The following is a 22096-nucleotide window of genomic DNA, read 5'->3' as shown; positions in this document are numbered from 1 at the left end:
AGTCACAGAAAAAAGGACAACAATCCCAATTTTTGCAAAGCCGTAACTTGAAATGTATAGCCTTATGTGAAGGTAAATTTTTTAAACAATATAGTGTTTGTTGGTGGGTATATTCAGCAGTGAACTGTGGTATGCAAGTCTCATCAAGAATAAATTACCTTCCTGGTTTTGGGTGAGGGTTGCCACCTTTCCTGATATCCTCCAATTTTTGCAAAAAAAACCCCTCTAATGGGATTTTCAGGGCAACCAAATATCAAAAAAGGTTAAAAAACATATTTTTTTTTACAAATTACAAATAATCACAGATAAGATCCACCACATATAAATGCAACATATATTAAGAACGTATTCAAACATATTACCATATACAATATTTAAAAGTTGAATCTACCATTTTGCATGGTGTGGTACATCCAGTTTGGTTCTTGCTGACTTCCTTGTCTTTTTTGCAGCCAGTCCTTTTACTGGGAAGGTCCAATGTGTTTCGAATTATACATGTAAAAAATCTTCATCAGGGAAAATAGTACTACAAGAATGGCAATAACCATCTGCCCATCACACCGTCCTAAGACCACCAAGCAAACATCAAAGGCCCCCAGCAGGGTCTCCCAGAGTGCATCAGGACAGCAGAGAGACATAAAAATATTGCTGCCAAAGTCCAAATTTATGGTCCTCTCCCTCTGTAAATCTCAGACTAACAGCATGTCTCCATAATGGTCTTCCCAGTAGTGGCCATGTTTATGTTCATGTTTTATGGCCACTACTGGGAAGACTATGGAGACATGCTGTTAGTCTGAGGGAGAGGATCAGAAATTTGGACTTTGGCAGCAATATTTGCTGTCTTGCTGCACTCTGGGAGACCCTGCTGGGGGCCTTAGATCCTCACTTAGTGGCCTGCTAGGATGGTGTGATTGGGGGATGATTATTACATGGTTAGCCTGGCTTAAAAAAGACAAGTCCATCCATTTCAACCATTATTGCCATTCTTGTGGTACTATTCTCCATGATGAAGAATTTGTTACATTTCACAATGCATTGGCCCTTCCCAGTAAAAAGACTGGCTGTGAAAAAGACAATCATTAGAGCAAGAACCAAACTTGGTGTACCACACTGTGAAAAACGGCAGACGCACCTTTTAAATATTGCACATGGTGATATGTGTGTCTTGAATAAGTTCTTAATATATGTTGCATTTATATGTGGTAGATTTTAATATTTGTAATAAAATGCATGTTTTGTTTAACCTTTTTTGATTTGTTTTGAAAATATTTGGTTGCCCTCAAAATCCCATTAGAGGTTTAGTTTTGCAAAAATTGCAAGTCTTATTAATACCCTGGTTTGTAAAGGATGGCTACCTGTAGAGAGATAGGAAGTCCTCAAACTCAGGACACTCAATAGACAAAAGTTGTCTCATTAACCAGATCATGGATATGATAATATTTGCATGTTGTATTATAATGTAGAAATAAGAAATTAAGGAAATGAATGATCAGACAGAGAAGAAGATAAACAAAACCTGTCAGTTGTCCATTGGAAAACCTCCTGGGCAGCTTAAAAATCCTTGAATCAGGAGTGTTCAATGTGCAAATAGGGGCTGAAAAACCCAAGAACCTCCTTCATTCCTCCTCAGTCTTCACAAACCTATAGAGAAATACACATTACTAGGGGCCTGCACTAGATCAGACTTTGAAGCTAGAAGTCCATTTTTGCCCTTTGAGTATGCTAAGCCTACCAATAACCTGACTTTTAATAAATGGATTCCTATGAGACAGGAAGCCCTCATACTCGTGACGCTCAAGTAACAATAGATTGAAGTCCGTCTCCAAACCCTGATCTCGTGCAGGCTCCTTGTAATGTGCAGTTCTCTATAGATTATTGAAGACTGAGGGGGATATGTGAGGTTGTTGAGATCTTCAGCTCTTATTTGCATATTGACCATTCCAGGTTTAGAGGCTTTCAAGGTGACCAGGATGGCAATAAAAAAAATCATCAGCAAGCCGTTCTAAGGGCCTTTTGTGGATGTCAGGTTTACCACCTGTCAAATGACAGGATTTTGTAATCTTCTTCTCTGCCTGGACATTCAGTCAGGTGGTATGGAATGGATAGGTTTCCTTGATTTTTTTTATTTCTAAAGCTGGCTATAGATGATCTCTTTTTTTTTTTCTCTTAGCCAGCGGGCTAAACTAAGAAGAAAAAAAAACAGACTCCTTCATCCACATAAATGAGGTGGATAGAAGAATTTCTTTCCCCCTCTAAGGTATTCTATTCAGTCAGCAGTACTTGGCACTGTCAGAATACACTGATCAACAGCTGCAGCCAATCGACAAAGTTTTCAAACGTAATCATTTGACAAAAGTCGATCTAATGCTCAGCTTCTGTTGATCTGGGACAGCCACACAATAAATTAAATTGGACTGGTCCTTGATGAATTTTGATCCATCTATGGTCACCTTAACTTATCAAGTATCATGAAGACAATTATTTAAACAATCTGGAGAATGAGATAACTTAGGTGATTTCTGACTTTAACTTTTGTTTATATAAATATGTTCCTAGCTTAAAGAATTATTTTCAAATTTGCATTCCAGTGAATTACTGATTGGTTAGTGAAGCTGCCCATCACAGTGAAAGACCAATGACAAGCCACAGGATGTGGTAACTGATGGGTTCATCATTTTCAGGGCTCCTGTATTGCTGTACGGAGATGCAGACCTGGCAAGCAGGAACATGGCACTGTTTCCATTACTACACCTGTGAACTTTGCTGTATTTTCCATTGACACAGATTCCCTCTCAGCTCTGCTTTGCCATTGTTCTGGGTTATAGAATACGACAGAAGATGTGGGACACTGCAGTGTCACTCGTAGTGTCCGCAGTGTTGCTTTACTGGAGATGATGACTATTACTAGAATAAATGAATCACTCTGTAACATTGGAAATATCCTGTAAATTTATGCATTCTCTGACAATTTCTAATATGATTAGCATTTCTGTTTGTTGTGTATTTACAGTTATCACTTCACCAGAATTGCACAAACATGGGGAGATATGGGTCGTTCCCACTACCGATCATGTCTGTACACGGTTCTTTTTTGTGTAAGTATCATACATTTACTGTAAATTACATATCCTACACCACTCCAGTCTGTAAACTGTGCTGTGCAGTTTAGATTCTACACTGGTTCACTTTCTACACTGTGCTGCACATTCTATACCGCATACAGGTCCACTATGTACACTATGCTCTACACTGCAATCTACATCACTTACTCCATATACTATGATACACCTTTTATACGCCACATTGCTCATCTTTGCATACTGTTCTGAACATTATATCTTTCATGCTGCTCCACTTTGCACACTGTATTGTGCAATCTACATTTCAAATATCTACACTCGGTATACTGTGCTGTAAATTATATACTTTACACAGCTCTACTCTGTACACTTTGCTTGGTTTACAGTATACTTTATATTCTATTGTACACTGTGCTGTACATCTACATTCCACGTATCTCCACTCTGTATGCTATGTGGACATCATATACTCCACACAGCTCCACTCTGTGCATTATGCTCAACATCATATACTCCACACAGCTCCACTCTGTACACTATACTCCACACTGTATTCTACACCACTTTACGCTGTATACTATGCTGTACATTTTATACTTCACATTTCTGCTCTCTGCATACTGTACTGAATACTATTTATTCCAATCTACTGGTTGCTGACCCCCGCTTTACATCATATGCTCCACACAGCTCCACTCTGTACACTATACTGTATATTCCACTCTGCTCCACTTTGTACACTGTGCTGTACAATCTACATTCCATATTTACCAGTCTGTAAATTGTGATGTAGATTATATACTCTATACTGCTCCACTCTACATTTAGCTGCACATTATATACTCAGCGGTGGTTCACTCTGTACACTATATTACACACTGCTCCATGCTTTAATCTCATATAGGCCACACCTGCTAATATTCAATAATGAATATGCACACATTCTGTGGTTATCTGTAGGCAGAAGCATATTATTTGGATAAACTTTGGATGAATTCCACTAAAATGAATTCCAAAAAGGGAAAACATACAAATACCAAGACAATGGTAGACCTGTTGGAATTTGAGCCCAGGTCCCCAGAGCTTCCAGACTAACTGTGTGCTAAAATCCACACTGATACATGCCAACAAGCTTTCACTGTCAGTGTCTTGTTGAACACGATATTACAGTGTTCAATGGAAGTCTTAAAAATAAAAGCATTAGGTTTTCAAGCCATAGCTGCTTGATTAGAGTCCCAGTAGCTCAGGTCCCTGTAGGAGAACTCTGGCCTAACTATGACTCTTTTGGTATATCTAATATAGAGTCTACTTTATATAAATAATGCCATCATTTAGGATCTAACACTGATCAGAAGGGTTTTGGGGGTTGTGAGGTTTTCACTTTCAGCTTTGAAGTGATTCATTTTATTAAGATGTTTTAATTAAAATGTATTATTTATTATGTTGTTATTATTTATATTATTATGTTATAATTTATTGTTTGTTAACCTTTATTAATGTTTTTATTCTTTTTTGAATTTTTTAAATTTTTTTGTGAAGCTACGAAGATGGTCAAGTAGGCGATACAAGCATCAACACACAAGAGCCAAGTAGCTATAAAGAGATTCTTCGAGTCATCGGTAACCAAACAGCTACTGGATAAAATTCAGAATTCATTGAATGTGGGGGCTTCATCAGTATCAAAGCTGGACTTTGTACTGACATATATTAGGATTCTATTTATTATTACTCTTTATTGTTATTACAGACGGATGTACAAATTTAAAATTATCCTTTTCTTTCCTATTTTAAACATTTGACCATTATGAGGCTTATTTACTGGTACAACAGAATCATTTCATAAGAAATTATATAATATACTGTGGTTTCTACAAGACAGTCAAACATAAATCAGAGGCAGTAACTGGATTTGTGATAATAAGTTTTCTTAGTTCTTTATGTCAAACGGTTCTAATTTCTACTAAGAATAGTTAAGGGTTTTCCTTGCAATAAACAAACCGAAATGTTTATTGATTTTATGCTGAACTTAATTGGGATATAATATTATTATTGTAATATGTGAAGTGCTTCTCTGGAAGTCAGGTTCAAATGTTCACCATAAGTACTGTAGATAGAATTTGCAAAACTTTTATTTGGTTACAGACGGTATTATATAATAAACGGTATGACAGATCTCTTCTATTGATGTTTTAGGGTACTCTGTACTGGCGTCATCATTTTGGCGCCAATGTACTGGCATCTAAATTTTATATTTCCTTTGTGTTTACGTCCAATTACTTCATTTTTGGCTTTCCATGCGTGTCTGTTGCAAAAGGAGTGAATGAGACATGTCTGTGGAGATTCATTTTAAAGGGAACATATAGCATATTTTGAGCACATATTTTGATTTAATGCTGTGTTTAGCTTAAACTTTTTCATTTGATTTTCAACTTTTACCAAGTCTGTTCTTCCATTTTTTAATCTTAAAAATATAGTGTATTATAATAATAGTAATAATAATAATAATTTGTAGATGAGCCACTAAAGGGAGCAAACACTTAGTTTGCAATCATTATGTCTCACTTCTTAAAGCAGTTATTTACTCTGTTTGAAAAAAAATAGCCAGTAGCTACAAATACTCTAGTTGCTGACTTAAAAAAAAAAAAGACACTTATCTGTCCAGGGATCCAGAGCCCTCCTCACCTGGGCTGGTTCTTCACCGGTCTGTGGGTCCCCAGCTCTGGCATGTTTAGTGTGGGAAGCCAGCTGTGACTTCTTGTGGCTTCAGAGCCAGCTTTGAGCCACACTGCGCTGTGTGACACGTTCTAGAAGGCTGTGGCTGGGGAGGTAATGAACGTCTGGTGGAATTGCCTAGGCAATCAGACTGGAAGTGGGTAGCGGGTACTTAAAAGAACTAGGTCCCCAAAAGAGAAGTTCCAAAAGAAAAAGTGGGGAGGAGGAAATAAAGTGGATATTCCCCTTTAGGGTGAAGTTCCACATTAAAGACACTTGTTGCTAGATTAAAAACTTTGAAAAAATGCACCCTATAAAGAAAATGATTTATATTTACTGCCACCCAAACCACCCATGCTCTTTCTTTTTTGAAGAGTTAAGCTAGCTGCACCCTGTAAAGAAAATATCTAATACTTACCTGTCCTGCTGTTCAAGCCATCCAGCTTCACTACCTTGAAGAGCTAAACTAGCTGAATGGTCTTTAGCATCTAACACGTCTGGGTGTGTTGGATTCCTAGTCTTTGGTGTGTAGGATTTCTAATCCTACCATTTATTTTTATAATCTTTTATAATCTTTTCTCCCCAGGAATGTTTATTAAACACTTTATAAAAAACAACAGGTAAACACATTCACATGTAAAATGAACATGTCGAAGAATGCATCAGAAACATACTTAGGATTATGATGTTATTTAACTTCATAAAAATATATGAGCCTACTATTGAGTGCAGATTTCTTCTAATGAATTATTTTAGTGAAATATTTATTTCTAAATGCAGGCAGCAATCTGCAGCACAGTTTGGGCTTTTATATACATTTTTGTTTACTTGAGTTATTGTGCCTTTCTTCTGCTTTTCCTGTTGGTTTTCATCATTTATTTTCTTAGTCACTGGAGAAGCAGATGTAGGGTCGCTTTACTTTGTTAAACAGATTTTCCTTCAGTCTTTTCTACTTTTGTTTCCTGGACAGTGAGTTAAAAATGGAGTGAAACCTGGAATAAATGTTCAAGGATTGTTTCAAAGAAGGATTAAAGACTGATAAAAGTGAAATGAACTTTTTTTTTTATCTTTTAATCATTTTTTTTAGCTTTTAATCATATTTTTTTTTAGTTTGTGCTCTAGGAGATTTGCTAACTTTATATTAGTAATCCTCACTTTTGAAATTTAGATATAATTGCTCGTTTGCTATATTTAGAGATCTAAGCAGCTCTGCCATTATTAAATATAGAATTTTTTCTTTTGTTATATCAGAGTTCAGCCATGTACCCAATGAAGAATCAACAGATTGCCTATCAAACCTACTGTTAGCTACAAATTCGATTTTTGTAGACTATTCATTTAATGAACTCATTGCCATTTTCTTTTCTAGATCACTTCGTTTTGAGGGAATAGAGCCAGTGCTACAATATCTTACAATCAGTTTGCATGCATTAGTAAAACATGTATTTGGATCAACACATGACAAACAAATGCTGCAATGCAAAGTCATTTTCCGGGAGGAGTTGAATTAAATTAAGTGCTGTTGGTGATAACACCTCAGAATAAAACTCATCTAAGCTAAAAAGAAAAAGAACCTTTTTTACTGGAACTCCTTTTTCATGGAATAACACTTTTTGGTCACCAGGCTGGTTGTAATAATGCAATGGCCAACTGATGGAATGATCTTGAGTCTAGTAAGCTATGGTTTTCCATTCTACACCAGACCTGTAGAAGGTGTGGAACCCCAGTAAAATGATCTTTTATTGTTTATTGGTCCTAGCTTACCTGTGTATTAGAAGACTAATGTGAATTATTAAACTTTGTATATCTAGAATTTAAACAGCCATTTTATCAAATGTGGTAGCCTTGTTATTTTCAGAAATTCAGGCAAAGCATATTTGCATATAATACTATTTTTTGTGTCCTTTAACATAAAAGGGAAACATTAAACTGTTTTTTAATACAGCTAATTATACTTTAACCTGTTTGTGAACGTTTTCATTTATCCAGGTCGTGGAGTAGTGAGTAGTATTAGTTCAATTGGACTTGTTCTGTAATGTCAAATACATTTTTCAGTAGCTTCATTAGAACTAAAAAAACTGCTTGGATAAGCTGTAAAATGCCTTTAGTAATGAAGAATAAGTCCAACTGAATGTGACTACTACTAGCTACACATTTACATGTATTTTAAAACTGCCAATGAGAAAGCTTAACCCAACAGGTTATGGTCACATGGGCCAAAAGTAATCAAAAGCCTCCAGTTAGTGCAGTGCCTATTAAAGCCTTCTACATGGGCTAAACAAGAGAATTCCATGGGTTCCCTCATTCATACTAAACAGCATGGATGGGCAAATCTCCCACTGCCAGCTATTGTACTCTGACAGCTAGCACCCGTCAGAATACCTGCTTTTGCAGTGGTTGCAGTCACTGTTCAGCCAACTATTGACTGCCGAGCGTCTTCGATTTCTCCAGGTGGTGTCAACAGGAATCGGATAAAATTCAAGCTATTTATGACCATCTTTAGAACAGAAGGTATCTATATATCTTTTTTCTATCACAAAAGTAAGGTGCTTATTCACCCCTTTATTATTATGTTTTGTGAAGGAATGAGACTTGTACATGCATTCTGTTCTAAGTATAACTGCTAATGAACTTGCTTTTATTCCACTATGACAAACCACCTAATACCATGTAGTAACCTTAATAAAATAACTATTTCCAGTGAATATTCCATTCAAAAATAACAATACCATGTAATAAAATTCTATTGCATTCTTATTATAAGTACAATATAAGTACTGTCCTTATACAAAACAATTGTATTAGGGTTCTCAAGTAACAAAACAAAAAACATGTTTACTGATATTCATTAAAACCTCCAATCAAACAAAACACCAAACTGTAGTATCTAAAAACCTTAGGTTGGTCCCTTCAATGCTATAGATGTCTTGTCTTGTTTGGTCTAGAACAGCTTTTTTTCAACTTTTCAATTTTAGGTCTTGCTAACACTTTAGGTCTTGCTAACACCAATTCATCGGCAGTACTGTATGTGGAAAAAAATGCCCCTTATATTGATGGTCAATGGGAAAAAAGTGCCCCTTACGGTGATGGTTAGAATGCTATGCTTTCAGACCGCTAAAAAAGCCCCTAGTGCCATGCCACTGGCCGTACCAAATAGCATTGGCCTGTGAACAATGTAAGCACCATCGGATTAGAAGTCAATGAACCACAGTTTATGAAACCCCTAGCAGCCCCAGAATGAACCCTAGGCTTCCATGGAACCCTGGTTGAGGATGGCCGGTCTAGAAAGTCCTTTGTATTGTATACTATACAATAGTGGCTATATGTACAATACTAAGATCCTTCTTGACCATGCAAGACATTTACAACATTGAAGGGTATTGACCTATAGTTTACCGTACTTACATAGTACACTTTGGTATGAAAGGATGCTTTATGGCTGAAAGCATTTTATGTATAAAGAGTGTTAGATTTTAATTAAACGGTAATCTTTGGATGAATTATCCTTTGTGAAGTAGCGATTGTATGAGGGTTGTACGTTGTATTAGGTGGTTTGTCATATTTACTGAGTAACTAGTTAGCACACTCACAAGGGACATGGTATGCTAATCCTTTCCTTCTCCCTTTCATGCAGAAAGTGATATTCTGAACACTTGGTAAATATATTTTTTCTACTATCCCTTTAAAAATTGAGGTTGTTTTTCTGTAGAATATTTTTAGTATATATAATACTGTAATTCTTACAACAACATTGGTCCAAACACTATATACAGTAATTCTCAGAATTTGTAACACGTATAGGCTCACTAAATAAAACTCATGGCCTGCCATGTGTAAGAACTATCTGCCTTTTGCTACCAGTACTGACCATTCATACATTGGTGGTACAGTTGTTTTTCTTTAACCTATTGTTTTGGGGCCTCAGTAGAATGTGCATGAAATATTTCTTTTTTATATTTTTATTTTCTGAATTGTACAATATCACAAAATAACCACAAATGAAATATTTTTGAACATTACATTTGTTCTTTGCCCTATAGTTCTATTATGGCAGACAATGTTTTATGTGGCAGATTTGTTCAATGGAACCAGCGAGAATGGAATGCCATGCTGTGTATCGTGTGAGCCAGATTACCCATTAAAGTGTATTTCAATGAAAAATACATTCTGTCAGAAATGCACCCAGCTCCCAAGTTATAGGCTGAAAACTCCCAGCATTTTTGTGGACTGGAGTGGTGTCAGACCTACCCAGTTTTCTTTTGCTAATACTCAACCCTCCAGATACTTACTTACAGTATATCTTATATCTACAACATAAAAAGTCTAATCTTTCTGTAGTCTCAATAAAAACAACTAGGAGGGCTAATTAGACTTCTTAAGGCAAAGAACAAAAGACACAGTACTGCTTTCACATGATCAACGGGTTTTTTTTTCTTTTGCTTATGGAACAGACACACCAAAAGGGGAGAAAATAAGAGAAGTTCATTGCTGAGTTTACACTTTAAGTCTGATTCTGAAAGCATTTTTGTTTCCTGAAGTCCTATGTAAAGACCACAGTTGTAATGATCACTTGTAATAATGTGCTCATCAATTGCTCTGATAATTCTGGAATAACCATTACATCTACAGAGAATAATAATCTTCATAGGTGTTACAGCTTTACCTTACCATTATATTTGAGTATATTTTTGCCATGTGATGACAGAACATCGTGCACCCCTCCAAGGCTTAAAAAAATTTGCCAATGCCATTCATTGTGGCTGATACTGTCCGTAGACTGTATATTGGCTGCGTAATCAATATGCAGGTTGATATTTTCAAGTGATCAGGGTCATAAGCTTGCGATAGATGGATCAAAATTCTCTACTGAACCGTCCGAATTTTGATCAATGTGTGGCCACTCTTGCTTGACAGAAGTGACGATTGTCAGACCCTGAACAGGTTCTTAAGCAAGAATATTTTCCATCACAGCTGACCCTTGTTCCGATTACCAAAAGACGAGTACTGCCAAATGTCATCTGTAACCCTCATTTACCTGAGAGTAAATATGATTTTACATAAAGGTCAGACATTCCATTTTCTTTGCAGTGAATTGATTAATTCTATGTTCATAGTTGTGAATGTCACAAGCAGCAGCCATATCTTAGGCTCTAAAACTTCCTCTCCACAGACATCCAGTTCATTCATAAGCTATTTTCATGTTTTTTTTTCTATTTTCTAACATAATCCACACAGTCTGATAACAAACAGCACAACTAATGTTGGCGGATTCTTCCATACAAACTGCCTTTGTGAAGGGCTAACCGCAATTTTAAAAAAGTACGCAAATTATTACAAATTAAACAGGTATCAAATTTAAACTCTCACCAAATTAAAGATATGGTGTCTGACTTTATATTTTTTAACAAAATAAAATCTATAAAATAAAAACTGTGACTGGATTAAACATTGCACTTTGTAAAGCCCAACTCCAGCCAAACTCAACCCTCTGTAGAGCTTTTACTGCTTGCTGTGTGTCCCCACTGGGGAGACTTGACTTGCTGTCTAAAGCTCAAGGAAAGGTCAAGGAAATTTCCCCAACAGGGACACAGCAATGAAAAAATAAATTATATATATATTCTCAAAAAATAGTAAAACAGTGAGCTCTAAATAAATAAAAGCAGCAAGCACCTGAGACAGTGACAATAAATCTCAAAAAACAAATGTATACAAATAGTGCAGCGCATAAAACAAATACAATGAATATGTCACAAGTGTAAATGACAATACATATATATCAGTGCAAACAATGCAATATTGCATAGAAAAGTCCTTTCAATGTATATCTGTGAAAAAGTAATGTGATATTGCTAATCACAACAAAGTGTCTGGTTCCACACAGTGCTCTGGGGTCCAAAAAGTGATCCACCACCACTATGCACTCACTAGAAGGCTACTTGTTAGGTAGCAATTGTAACAGAAGATCTAGGCAATCATTCCCCAACATCCGCTAGTTGGGTTGCCTCCTAGGGCAAAAGCTCACCACACGGAGCCCAAAGATACAGTATATATTGTGTAGTATTTATTTAAAACATCCATAAAAACATTCCACGTGGAAAAAGCTAGACAACATAGACATGCAGCATACCAAGATGGCCACCGTTCCAAGGCACGGAATCAGCGGCATGACATCAGCACGTAGGGTCCACCCAACGCGTTTCGTGTGCATGCACGTCCTCAGGGTTACGCCCATTAGTGACGTCAGAAAAAGATACCATTTAAATAGCCTGTAGAGCACGCCTGAAATTACTGGATGCCATTTTGTCATAGGCCATAATAGAGCTGTCTCAATCAATCAGAGTATACTAAACCTATAGAAAGATAATTTGATCATACTTTTACTGGGTACCGTACTGCTATCTTGGTATGCTGCATGTCAATGTTGTCTAGCTTTTTCCACGTGTGGTGAGCTTTTCCCCTAGGAGGCGACTAGCAAACGTTGGAGAATGATTGTCTAGATCTTCTGTTACAATTGCTACCTAACAAGTAGCCTTCTGGTGAGTGCATAGTGGTGGTGGATCACTTTTTGGACCCCAGAGCACTGTGTGGAACCGGACACTTTGTTGTGGTTAGCAATATCACATTACTTTTTCACCGATACACATCGGAAAGACTTTTCTATGCAATATTGCATTGTTTGCACTGATATATATTTATTGTCATACATATATATGATTTTTGTTCTCCCAGCAGGATGGAAACTGATAAAAGTATGAAATTTTTCTTATTGTGGTCTCTGTTCCCAATAGGGAGAACCCCCGTAAGGTTCTGTCCAGGTGACAAGTGTCAGATAGAATAATTGAGGAAAAAAATATCCCCAAAGGGGATACAGACCAGATTTAAACCCAGACAGAGGTTCTAATTCTGATGGCTTCTGCAAGAAAAAAATACATTATTGCTGTTTGTACCTCTGTTGGAAAGCTATCCATGCCCTTGGCTAATAGCCGCCCAATATACAAGAAGAAAGTGCAAATCTCCCCAATGGGGACACATGGGTGAGCACTAAAAATAGTGTTGGCTAAAATTGGGCCTTAAGTCCAGTTTAATGGTATCAGATATGTATGTTTGTATAAAGCCTAAGACTAGCATGGCAATAATAACTTTGAAAAAAGTATGTAAAATATGGTAGTGAATGGACACAAATGTATTAACAGCTGTCCTACAATATTCATGCCACAAGTAAGTCAAGATATGGTAAACTTAGGTCTCCAACTAGTAAATTCTCTCTCCAGTCTTAATAGCCATGTATGATAATGGTCTGCTCTAAAGTATTTTATGGCAATTCATTTAAGTATTCCAGACTTTTGATACATGTATTTTTCTGATTCAAACTCTTTGCTGATACTGTATGATAGCAGTTTTAATTTTATAGTTATTGGTACAATAAGTGAACCTGTTAAACAAAGCTAAGCTTCTACATTTCCTTTTAAAGTTGTAAAAATGACAAACTGTGTGCTTACGGTCAAATGTAACACATTTGTAACCTTTTTTTGTACTATAAAATGGTATTCTCTTCTCCTTGTTTTGTTATATTCAGGGATGGAGGGCAACCGGAAATAAAATGGAGGATTTGAAAAAAAAGTGGTTTCCAGATTGTTTCTTGTGCATTTTATAAATTGTATGAGGTTTAGGAGTAGAGAAATGTATCATGGGCTATGAGTGCTGTAACCACAGGTAGGAAGCCATGAGAGTGTTGCAGAGATACAATATATTGCCAAAAACGTCTGGGCACCCCTCCAAATCATTGGATTCAGGAGTTCCAATCACCTCCATGGCCACAGGTGTATAAAATCAAGCACCTAGGCAGGCAGACTGCTTCTACAAACATTTGTGAAAGAATGGGTCGCTCTCAGGAGCTCAGTGAATTCAATTGTGGTACCGTGATAGGTTGCCACCAGTGCAATAAGTCCATCCGTGAAATTTCATTGCCACTAAATATTCCACGGTCAACTGTTAGTGGTATTATAACAAAGTGGAAGCAACTGGGAACAAAAGCAACTCAGCCACCAAGTGGTAGGCCATGTAAAATGACAGAGCAGGGTCAGACCATGCTGAGGTGCACAGAGCGCAGAAGTTGTCAATTGTCTGCAGAGTTATTAGCTAAAGACCTCCAAACTTCATGTGGCCTTCAGATTAGCACAACAACAGTGTATAGAGAGATTAGACCTTAGTTCCAGTGATGGAAACTCTTAAGGCATCAGCATACCAAGGCATTTTGGACAATTTCATGTTCCCAACTTTGTGGGAATAGTTTGGGGATGGCCCCTTCCTGTTCCAACATGACTGCACACCAGTGCACAAAGCAAGGTCCATAAAGACATGGATGAGCGAGTTTGGGGTAGAGGAACTTGACCGACTGCAGAGTCCTGACATCACCCTGATAGAACAACTTTGGGATGAATTAGAGCAGAGTGTGCGAGCCAGGCATCAGTGCCTGACCTCACAAATGCGCTTTTGGAAGAATGGTCAAACATTCTCATAGACATACTCCTAAACCTTGTAGACAGCCTTCCCAGAAAAGTTGAAGCTGTTATAGCTGCAAAAGGTTGGCCCACTCAATATTGAACCCTATGGACTACGACTGGGGTGCCATTAAAGTTCATGTGTGTGTAAAGACAGGCCGACCAATACTTTTGGGATTATACTGTAATTTGCCCACTTCCCTTTCTGCATGTGGTAAGCCTTCCAATCAATGCTGGGGTTAGTACAACCCACCCATATACAGTTAAAATATAAGTTGGTTCACAATTATTTACTGGTGTTTAAAAACATCTGATATAAGAACAACAGCACCCTGGGCCCTTTGCAGCCTTGGTGGGACAGAGAGTGTTCCACTACCTGCATACACAATAGTTTGCATGGATTTTTTTCACTATAGAAGAGCCTTCTTGGAACACAAAGAACCACAAAATCTATGCCAAACCCTCATCTAAGCATGCATCCTGGCTGGCCAGTAAGGTGTAGGGAATGTACATGTGTGCCCCTCTCCTGAACTATACCAAGTCACATGTCCTCAACATAGGGAAAATATGTTGCTGGGGAGAACCCCCTTGGAAAAGCACCTTGTCCTTATATTAATGAGGTCAAATTCCTCTTCTCCACAACTCTAGCCTCATGGTTGTAGGGGTCTGCAGAGGAAGGGAGTCTTATTAGAATCTGAAAGCTTTTTTAAACAAATTATGGGCCCACAGATACTGTTTCTCCCAAAAAATCTATACCAAACCCACATCCGAGCATGTATCCTGGCTGACCAGTCAAGCGTAGGGGATGAGAGTGTTTCCCCCTTCCTCCTGAACAATGCTAAGTCACATACAATCAACATGGGAAGAGTACCTTTCTGGGAGATCCTCCTGGCAAAGTAATTTTTCCCCACAATTTTATCCATGTGGTTGGGTCTGCAGGTGGAGGGGATTATTTGAATCTGGAAGCCCCCTAAAAAATAAGGGGACCCACAGTTACTGTTTCCCCCTACGTGAATAGGTAAACGGTACATAGCATCATGATATTCCTGATCCCAAATGACTGCCAATGCTGAATGACAGGTTCTGGCTGACAGCTGAATGAAAAAATGGCTGGGGCAAAATCACCTGTCTCATCAGGTAGGGTTGGTGCCTCACTTACCACATGATGCTATTGTGGGGAGGGATTTTCAAAAATTCTGGGAACTCTGGGATTGTTCTGACCCCCCCCCCCACTGTGTCCCCGTCAGACCAGGAAGGTGAATCCCAGAAATCCTCTGAGTGTGGTGAGGACTCTCCCAAGTTCCCCTTGTCGATACTAGCAGGGGAGACCCAAAGAACTAGGGAGGAGCCCACCTCTTCAGATGAAAACATGCCGGCTGTTGAGTTTTTTGACTTAGAGGTTCATAGGGAAAAGTTTGCCACCGAACAGTTGAAAGACCCCACACTGATAAAAGCACGGGAAAATGTGATAAAACTATATGGCGAACTAGTGAGCCCAGATAAAACTTGTGCTTATCCGTACTTCCTTGTAGAAAGGGACCTACTCTATCGAGTCCCTCAAGGAGCGGAAGAAACCATTGAGCAACTAGTGGTGCCCAGACCTTACAGGAAGTTGGTGTTGGTGTTGGCTCATGGACACCTCCTTGGGGGTCATTTGGGTGCAGAGAAAACACGGGGAAGAGTATTGCAGCGGTTCTATTGGCCTGGGGTCATTAAGGAGATAGAAAATTACTGTTCCTCTTGCCTTGTGTGTCAGAAGTCAGCCCCTATGTCCCATTTCCGGAGTCCACTCGTACCTCTTCCCATCATTGATGTCCCTTTTGAAAGGATTGCAATGGATTTGGTAGGTCCACTGATGCTAGGGGGCATCAGTACATGTTGGTCATACTCGACTATGCCACCCACTATCCAGAGGCGATTCCACTCCGAAATATCTCTGCCAAGACGACAGCTAAGGAGCTATTTCTCATTTTCAGTCGAGTGGGTATTTCGAAGGAACTGCTTATGGACCAGGCAACCCTCTTTATGTCCCGGGTGATGAAAGAGCTGTGCAAACTGTTCAAAGTAAAACAATTGCACCCCTCTGTGTATCATCCCCAAACAGACGGGTTGGTTGAAAGGTTCAACAAAACCCTGAAACAAATGTAAAGGAAGGTGGTGGATAAGGATGGAAAAGGTTGGGATTATCTAATACCCTGTTTGATGTTTGCCATCCGGGAGGTACCCCAGTCCTCTACGGGGTTTTCACCTTTTGAGTTGCTCAATGGGACACCCAAGAGGGCTGTTGGACATTGTCAAAGAAACTTGGGAAAGTGAGAGTTTTCCCCACCGGAGTGTGATTGAGCACGTCACCCAAATGCAAGATAGAATTGCCCAGGTAATGCTGATCGTAAAGGAACATTTGGCCCACGCGCAGTTAGCACAGCAGAGGGTGTACAATCGGTGCCCAGACCAGGTCATTTGCAGAGGGAGATAGAGTGCTAGTGCTAATCCCTACAGTTGAAAGCAAATTCCTGGCCAAATGGCATGGCCCATATGAAGTAATTGAGAGAGTGAGTGAGGTGAACTACAGGGTCAGACAACCAGGAATGCGAAAACCTGAACAGCTCTACCACATTAATCTGTTGAAGGCCTAGAGGGACAGGGAATCCCTAGTTGCAGAGGCTTTGTCACCAGTGCAATCTGACTGCTTGGTTCCGGAGGTTGGAATAGCAGTCACGTTATCTAAAACTCAACAACAGGAAGTTAAAGAGTTTGTGTTCCGCAACACAGACGTTTTTTCTGAGCTGCCGGGACAAACCTCTGGGGTGGAGCATAACATTATCACCCCACCAGGTGAAAGGGTAAAACTAAAACCCTATAGAATCCCAGAGGCCCGTCGGGAGGCAATACATGGGGAAGTGCAGAGAATGCTGGATTTGGGGGTGATAGAGGAGTCCCACAGTGACTGGTCCAGCCCCATAGTGTTGGTGCCCAAACCGGATGGGAGCTGGTGAATTTGTAACAACTTTTGACAGTTAAATAAAGTAACAAAATTTGACACCTACCCCATGTCAAGGATAGATGAATTAATCAACCGACTAGTAGCAGCCCAGTACATGACAACACTCAATTTGACAAAAGGTTATTGGCAGATTCCCCTAGCTAAGTCAGCAAAGGAGAAGACTGCATTTGTAACCCCAGACGGGTCATTCCAGTATAGAAGAATACTGTTTGGGTTACAGAATGCACCGGCCACCTTTCAGCAAAAAATGGATCAGATTCTTTGTCCCCATCAGAAGTATGCTGCAGCTTACCTGGACGATGTGATTGTCCATAGCACAGATTGGGCCTCACATTTGCCAAACGTTCAGGCTCTACTAGATTCAATACGGAAATCTGGGTTTACGGCCAACCTGAAGAAGTGTACTATTGGACAGGAAGAGGCCAGGTACCTTGGGTACACTATTGGGAGAGGAGTAATAAAATGCCAAATCAACAAAGTTGAAGTGATACAGCGTTGGCCACGCCCAAACAACAAGAAGCAGGTACGGGCTATTCTAGGAATTGCTGGCTACTATCGGCGATTCATCCCCCATTTTGCTTCTCTGGCAGTGCCCTAACCAACTTGACAAAAGGGAAGGAGTTGGTCATGGTTAAGTGGTCCCCAGAGGCTGTAGCACCATTTCAGTCTTTAAAAAGGCCCTTATGTAACCAGCCAGTGCTATACTCACCAGACTTCTCAAAAGACTTTGTGGTCCAGAAGGATGCATCCGATGTTGGCTTAGGAGCAGTGTTGTCCCAGGTTTGGAAGGGGGAGGAGCACCCGGTAATCTACCTGAGCAGAAAGCTGAAGTCTCACGAGGAAAATTATGCCACGATTGAGAAGGAGTGTTTAGCAGTAAAGTGGGCTCTAAATTCCCTGAGGTACTATCTGCTAGGCAGACACTTTGACCTGGTCACGGATCACGCTCCCTTGAAGTGGATGGCTCAAAATAAAGAGACCAATAGAAGGGTAAATAGGTGGTTCCTGGCCCTACAAGAATTTCACTTCACGGTAAAGCATCGCCCTGGAGATTAGATGGGGAATGTGGATGCTTTATCCCGAGGTTAAGCCTGCCTGGCTACTGGTGTTACAACCCCAAGGTTGAATCAAGGGGGGGGGGGTATGTGACAGTAGGCAGGTAAAATCACCCGGTTGCATCCAGGACGAAATATATATCTGTCCGCGATTTAGGTTCTATGTGGATTTGTTCCACTAGGGGGAACTGCTGAGCCTTCAGCAGTGAGGTAATGAGCCCAGCTGAAGGTAGTGGGCTCATTCGGGCCTCTATAAAACTTCCCAGTCTGCTTAGGGAGTTGCTCCATCCTGGAACCAGATCTGTGCATAAGTAGACTTATCTGTGCGGTGAGACAAAGGCCTGTGTGGCTAGCCTCCAACTGATAGGGACTGGGTGTAGCACAAGGCTGTACCTAGTAAATAGCTAGGGAAGCTATTGTACAGTAAGTGGCCAAGTTGGCAAGGATTTGATTTGATGTTTCTTTTTGGTTTGATGTTTTCTTGTAAATATTATAAATAAACCGCACCTTTTTGTTTTTCACCAACACTGTTGTTGTGCTGTGCCTGTGTTTTTATGTTGTGCACCCACCCAGGGGGTCACACACACCCGCTGCCGAGCGAACCCCGTTACATTATGTATATATATATATATATATATATATATATATATATATATATATATATAAATTTATTTCTTACTGGATCCTCTTCCCATTCGTCAATGGATCAACTTACCATGTTTGAGCATATTTTCAGAAAAGATCCCCATGCTCCAGGCCAAATTTTACTCTGTATCATATCATGCTCTTCAAGCTCTTTCTTGAGCCCCCATCCTATGTAGGTAAGTGGGAGTCTGACCTCGTTGTCACTGCAGAACCTAAAGATTGGTCTGACATCTGGCTAGCCACTAACTCCTGCTCTGTCCCCGCCCAGGAGGTCCAATTGATACTTGATCCTGGCACTTGTTTCCAAATCTGTACCAAATTACCCTTCTGAGTGCTTTAGGGGTTACAAGGAACTGGAAACACACATACACATCTGGTGAATGTGTTCCATCATCCACAGGTTCTGGGCAGAAGTCTTTGACCTTCTTTCCACAGAGTCTGGCAAATTTATTACACCGGACCCCGCTATACCTATTCTAAACATGAGCCCCCTAGACATAATAAACAAACAGTGGTATCTGCCTGGAAAACCTCTACCCTTAACTTATTTGAAGTTACACGTGTCATGATCCACAGAAATATTGACGCTACCCTACATGACTATGTCCCCAAATATACTAACAGTTGGCAGCCTGGAAAACCTCTACCCTTAACTTATTTTAAGTTACATGTGCCATGATCCAAGGAAATATTGACGCTACCCTACATGACTGTGTTTCCAAATTTGCTAAAATTTGGTAGCCATGGATAGATATATTCCTTCCCACAGACTTTGACACCACATTACTTGACCTTTAGTGGCATGCTCCTGTCTATTATCACCATTAGCAGCTCCCCCTACACGACCTAGGCTCCCCAGGAACTCCCTTCTCTTTCGCCTTTCTTTCCCAACCCTTTCCATCTTCCTACTTTCCTACCCATCGCTCTCATTTTTTAACTGCTATGCAAGGGATACATTGTTCTCCATATACATCCTTGATACTGTATTCAATAGATTTTGAACTGTTGTTATAAAGTATGTTATATTGGCCCAGCACATGTGGCCCCAGTCTGTATATGGTCAACACTTTAAACTGCCTGTTCCATCTTTCCTTACTGTGGTTTGAAAAAGTTGAAAACCCAAATATTTTTTTTTTTTCAAATGGGTGAGGGTGGCAGGTGACATATGCCCATGGCCACTTAGTTTTCTCTCATATATCCAGGGCGAGTCCCTCATGTCTTGTGACTTGCTTTAGAAGCTGCTCCTTACAGGGCACATTTAGGCATATTTGGTAGGATTGTCCTGAAGTACAAGCTTTTTGGACCCTTGTATACAATCCAGTGTGGTATGGTACTAGACAGACACCTCCAGATGAATCCAGAGAAGGCACATATCTGCTAAAAAACATAACTATGTAGTAGTAGCCAACTTTGATTAATGATTCACATTACTAATGCATGGAAAACACCAACACTGTCCTATACAGAGTTCGAGAAATAGTAGATTGGATAGCACTGGGGCCCTAGGTGGATGTTACTATGGTACTGATGACTGTATTGCCAAAATCTCTGCTAATAATATACTGATGGGGCATCCGGGTGATGTGTAGGCTGCTTCCATAAACTGAGGGACCTCCATGGAAAGCCTCGGGAAATAGGTATATTGGTGGATCAAAGTTTTGGAGCACCAAACTGAAATGTTGAAATCCAAACAGAAGCTTTTATTCCAAACATGTATCAAACTCAATATCTTTTGTGGTTTTGGAGCCTGACTCTGCCCCCTTTAAAAAAAGCTCTATTTCCTCTAGCAGCTGGTAAATAGAGCATTATTTTAACCACTTGACCTCTAGAAGGTTTACCCCATTCATGACCAGGCCATGTTTTTGCCTTTTGGCACTGCATTACTTTAACTGACAATTAATCACAAATAGAGCTTTTTTTTTTTTCTCTAAATTAAAAAAGACAGAAATTTTTGAAAAACAAACTATATTTTTTACTTTCTGCTATAAAACATATCCAATAAAAAATATTTAAAAATCAGATTTATTCATAAATTTAGGCCAATATGTATTCTGTTACATCTTTTTGTTAAAAAAACTAAACAGAATTATAGAACAGAGTTTCTCAAACTATGTTGTCTAAGAAACCTACAGCTGTGCAGGATAACCAACTAGTCATGTTTCATTACATTCAGTTGCCCTGGACACACAATTTGTCACCTAATCCCTTCAGTGGGAGTTCATCCACTATTTTGGTTGAGTAAATCTCTCTGGAGTCAAAAGCTCAATGGACTCCTCAACCTGGCTTACTTTATGTCAAATACCTGGTCAAGGCTGAGTTGATAAGATGGCTTCCCTTATACCTCTTGTCTTGTTTCCACTGGGATTATTGAAAGAGACTAACAAGGCACAGAGTGGCATGGGTGCCTGAAGGAAATCCGGGTTGGGAGATCTTGTAGCAGGTGAGGAGGTGAAGACTGTGCAGCAGGCAAGCTGGCAGATGCAGGATCTAGATGTGTGGTCAGGCAGGCAGATGTTGGCAACAACTGGGCAGCAGAAGTACAGAATCAGGAACCAGGAGCAGAGTCAAGGCCAGGCCAAGGTCAGTAAAGCAGAGCAGGTACCAGAACAGCAGGCAGAAGACAATGTCAGGTTACAAGCTGGAATCAGCAACGGGTTCAGTGAACAAGCCGAGCCAGGAGAGAGCTGTAAGCACAGAATCAGGTCACAGGTAGAAAAGGCTGATGACTACTCCACAATGATACTGAGTCCTGCAATGATTTAAATAAGTCACTGGGTGCCAAAGTCCATTCAAACATGCATGCTCACTCTCGTGAGCATGCTAATGCTCACACGTGCATGCGCATGTGTAGATGAGCACACATTCCTAATTCTGTGCACAGTTCTGTGAACTGTTCTTTGAGCATGAACTTGGTTTTCTTGACACTTTTCCTCTCAATCCTAGCCCACTCTCATTTATTACCTCTGTGTTTTCCTCCATCCTCCCCCCTTTTTTTAATTGTCATTTACCTTTAACTAAACAGTCTCCCATACCCTATGCTCCCTCTGTTTACCTTCGTAGTCTATCTATAACATCTAATTTTACCTCTAACAGGTTTGG

The 22096-nt window shown here is 39.6% G+C and overlaps 1 protein-coding gene across 3 annotated transcripts in view; it reads left to right on the top strand.

Annotated features, from left to right (window-relative positions):
* Positions 1 to 13412, top strand: part of PARP8 (poly(ADP-ribose) polymerase family member 8) — a 365263-nt gene extending 351851 nt beyond the window's left edge. Inside the window, exons 24-28 of one of the 3 annotated variants that reach the window (XM_089682697.1) lie at positions 3 to 72; positions 3011 to 3095; positions 4620 to 4699; positions 9427 to 9448; positions 13369 to 13412. In XM_089682697.1, the coding sequence (XP_089538823.1) occupies positions 3 to 72; positions 3011 to 3095; positions 4620 to 4699; positions 9427 to 9448; positions 13369 to 13405 (294 nt within the window). In that variant the 3' untranslated portion in view covers positions 13406 to 13412. Of the gene's footprint in view, positions 1 to 2; positions 73 to 3010; positions 3096 to 4619; positions 7753 to 9426; positions 9449 to 13368 lie in introns of those variants that run through there. The other 2 variants (XM_089682699.1, XM_089682698.1) reach the window with 2 other exon arrangements.
* The last annotated feature ends 8684 nt before the right edge of the window (positions 13413 to 22096 follow it).

This window comes from Staurois parvus, unplaced genomic scaffold (genome assembly GCF_062004578.1).
Source record: "Staurois parvus isolate SC_StPar_1 unplaced genomic scaffold, SC_StPar_1.0 ptg000294l, whole genome shotgun sequence".
NCBI lineage: Eukaryota > Metazoa > Chordata > Amphibia > Anura > Ranidae > Staurois > Staurois parvus.
The sequence above is the reverse complement of the archived record's forward strand: the minus strand, read 5'-3'. Positions and strand labels throughout refer to the sequence as shown.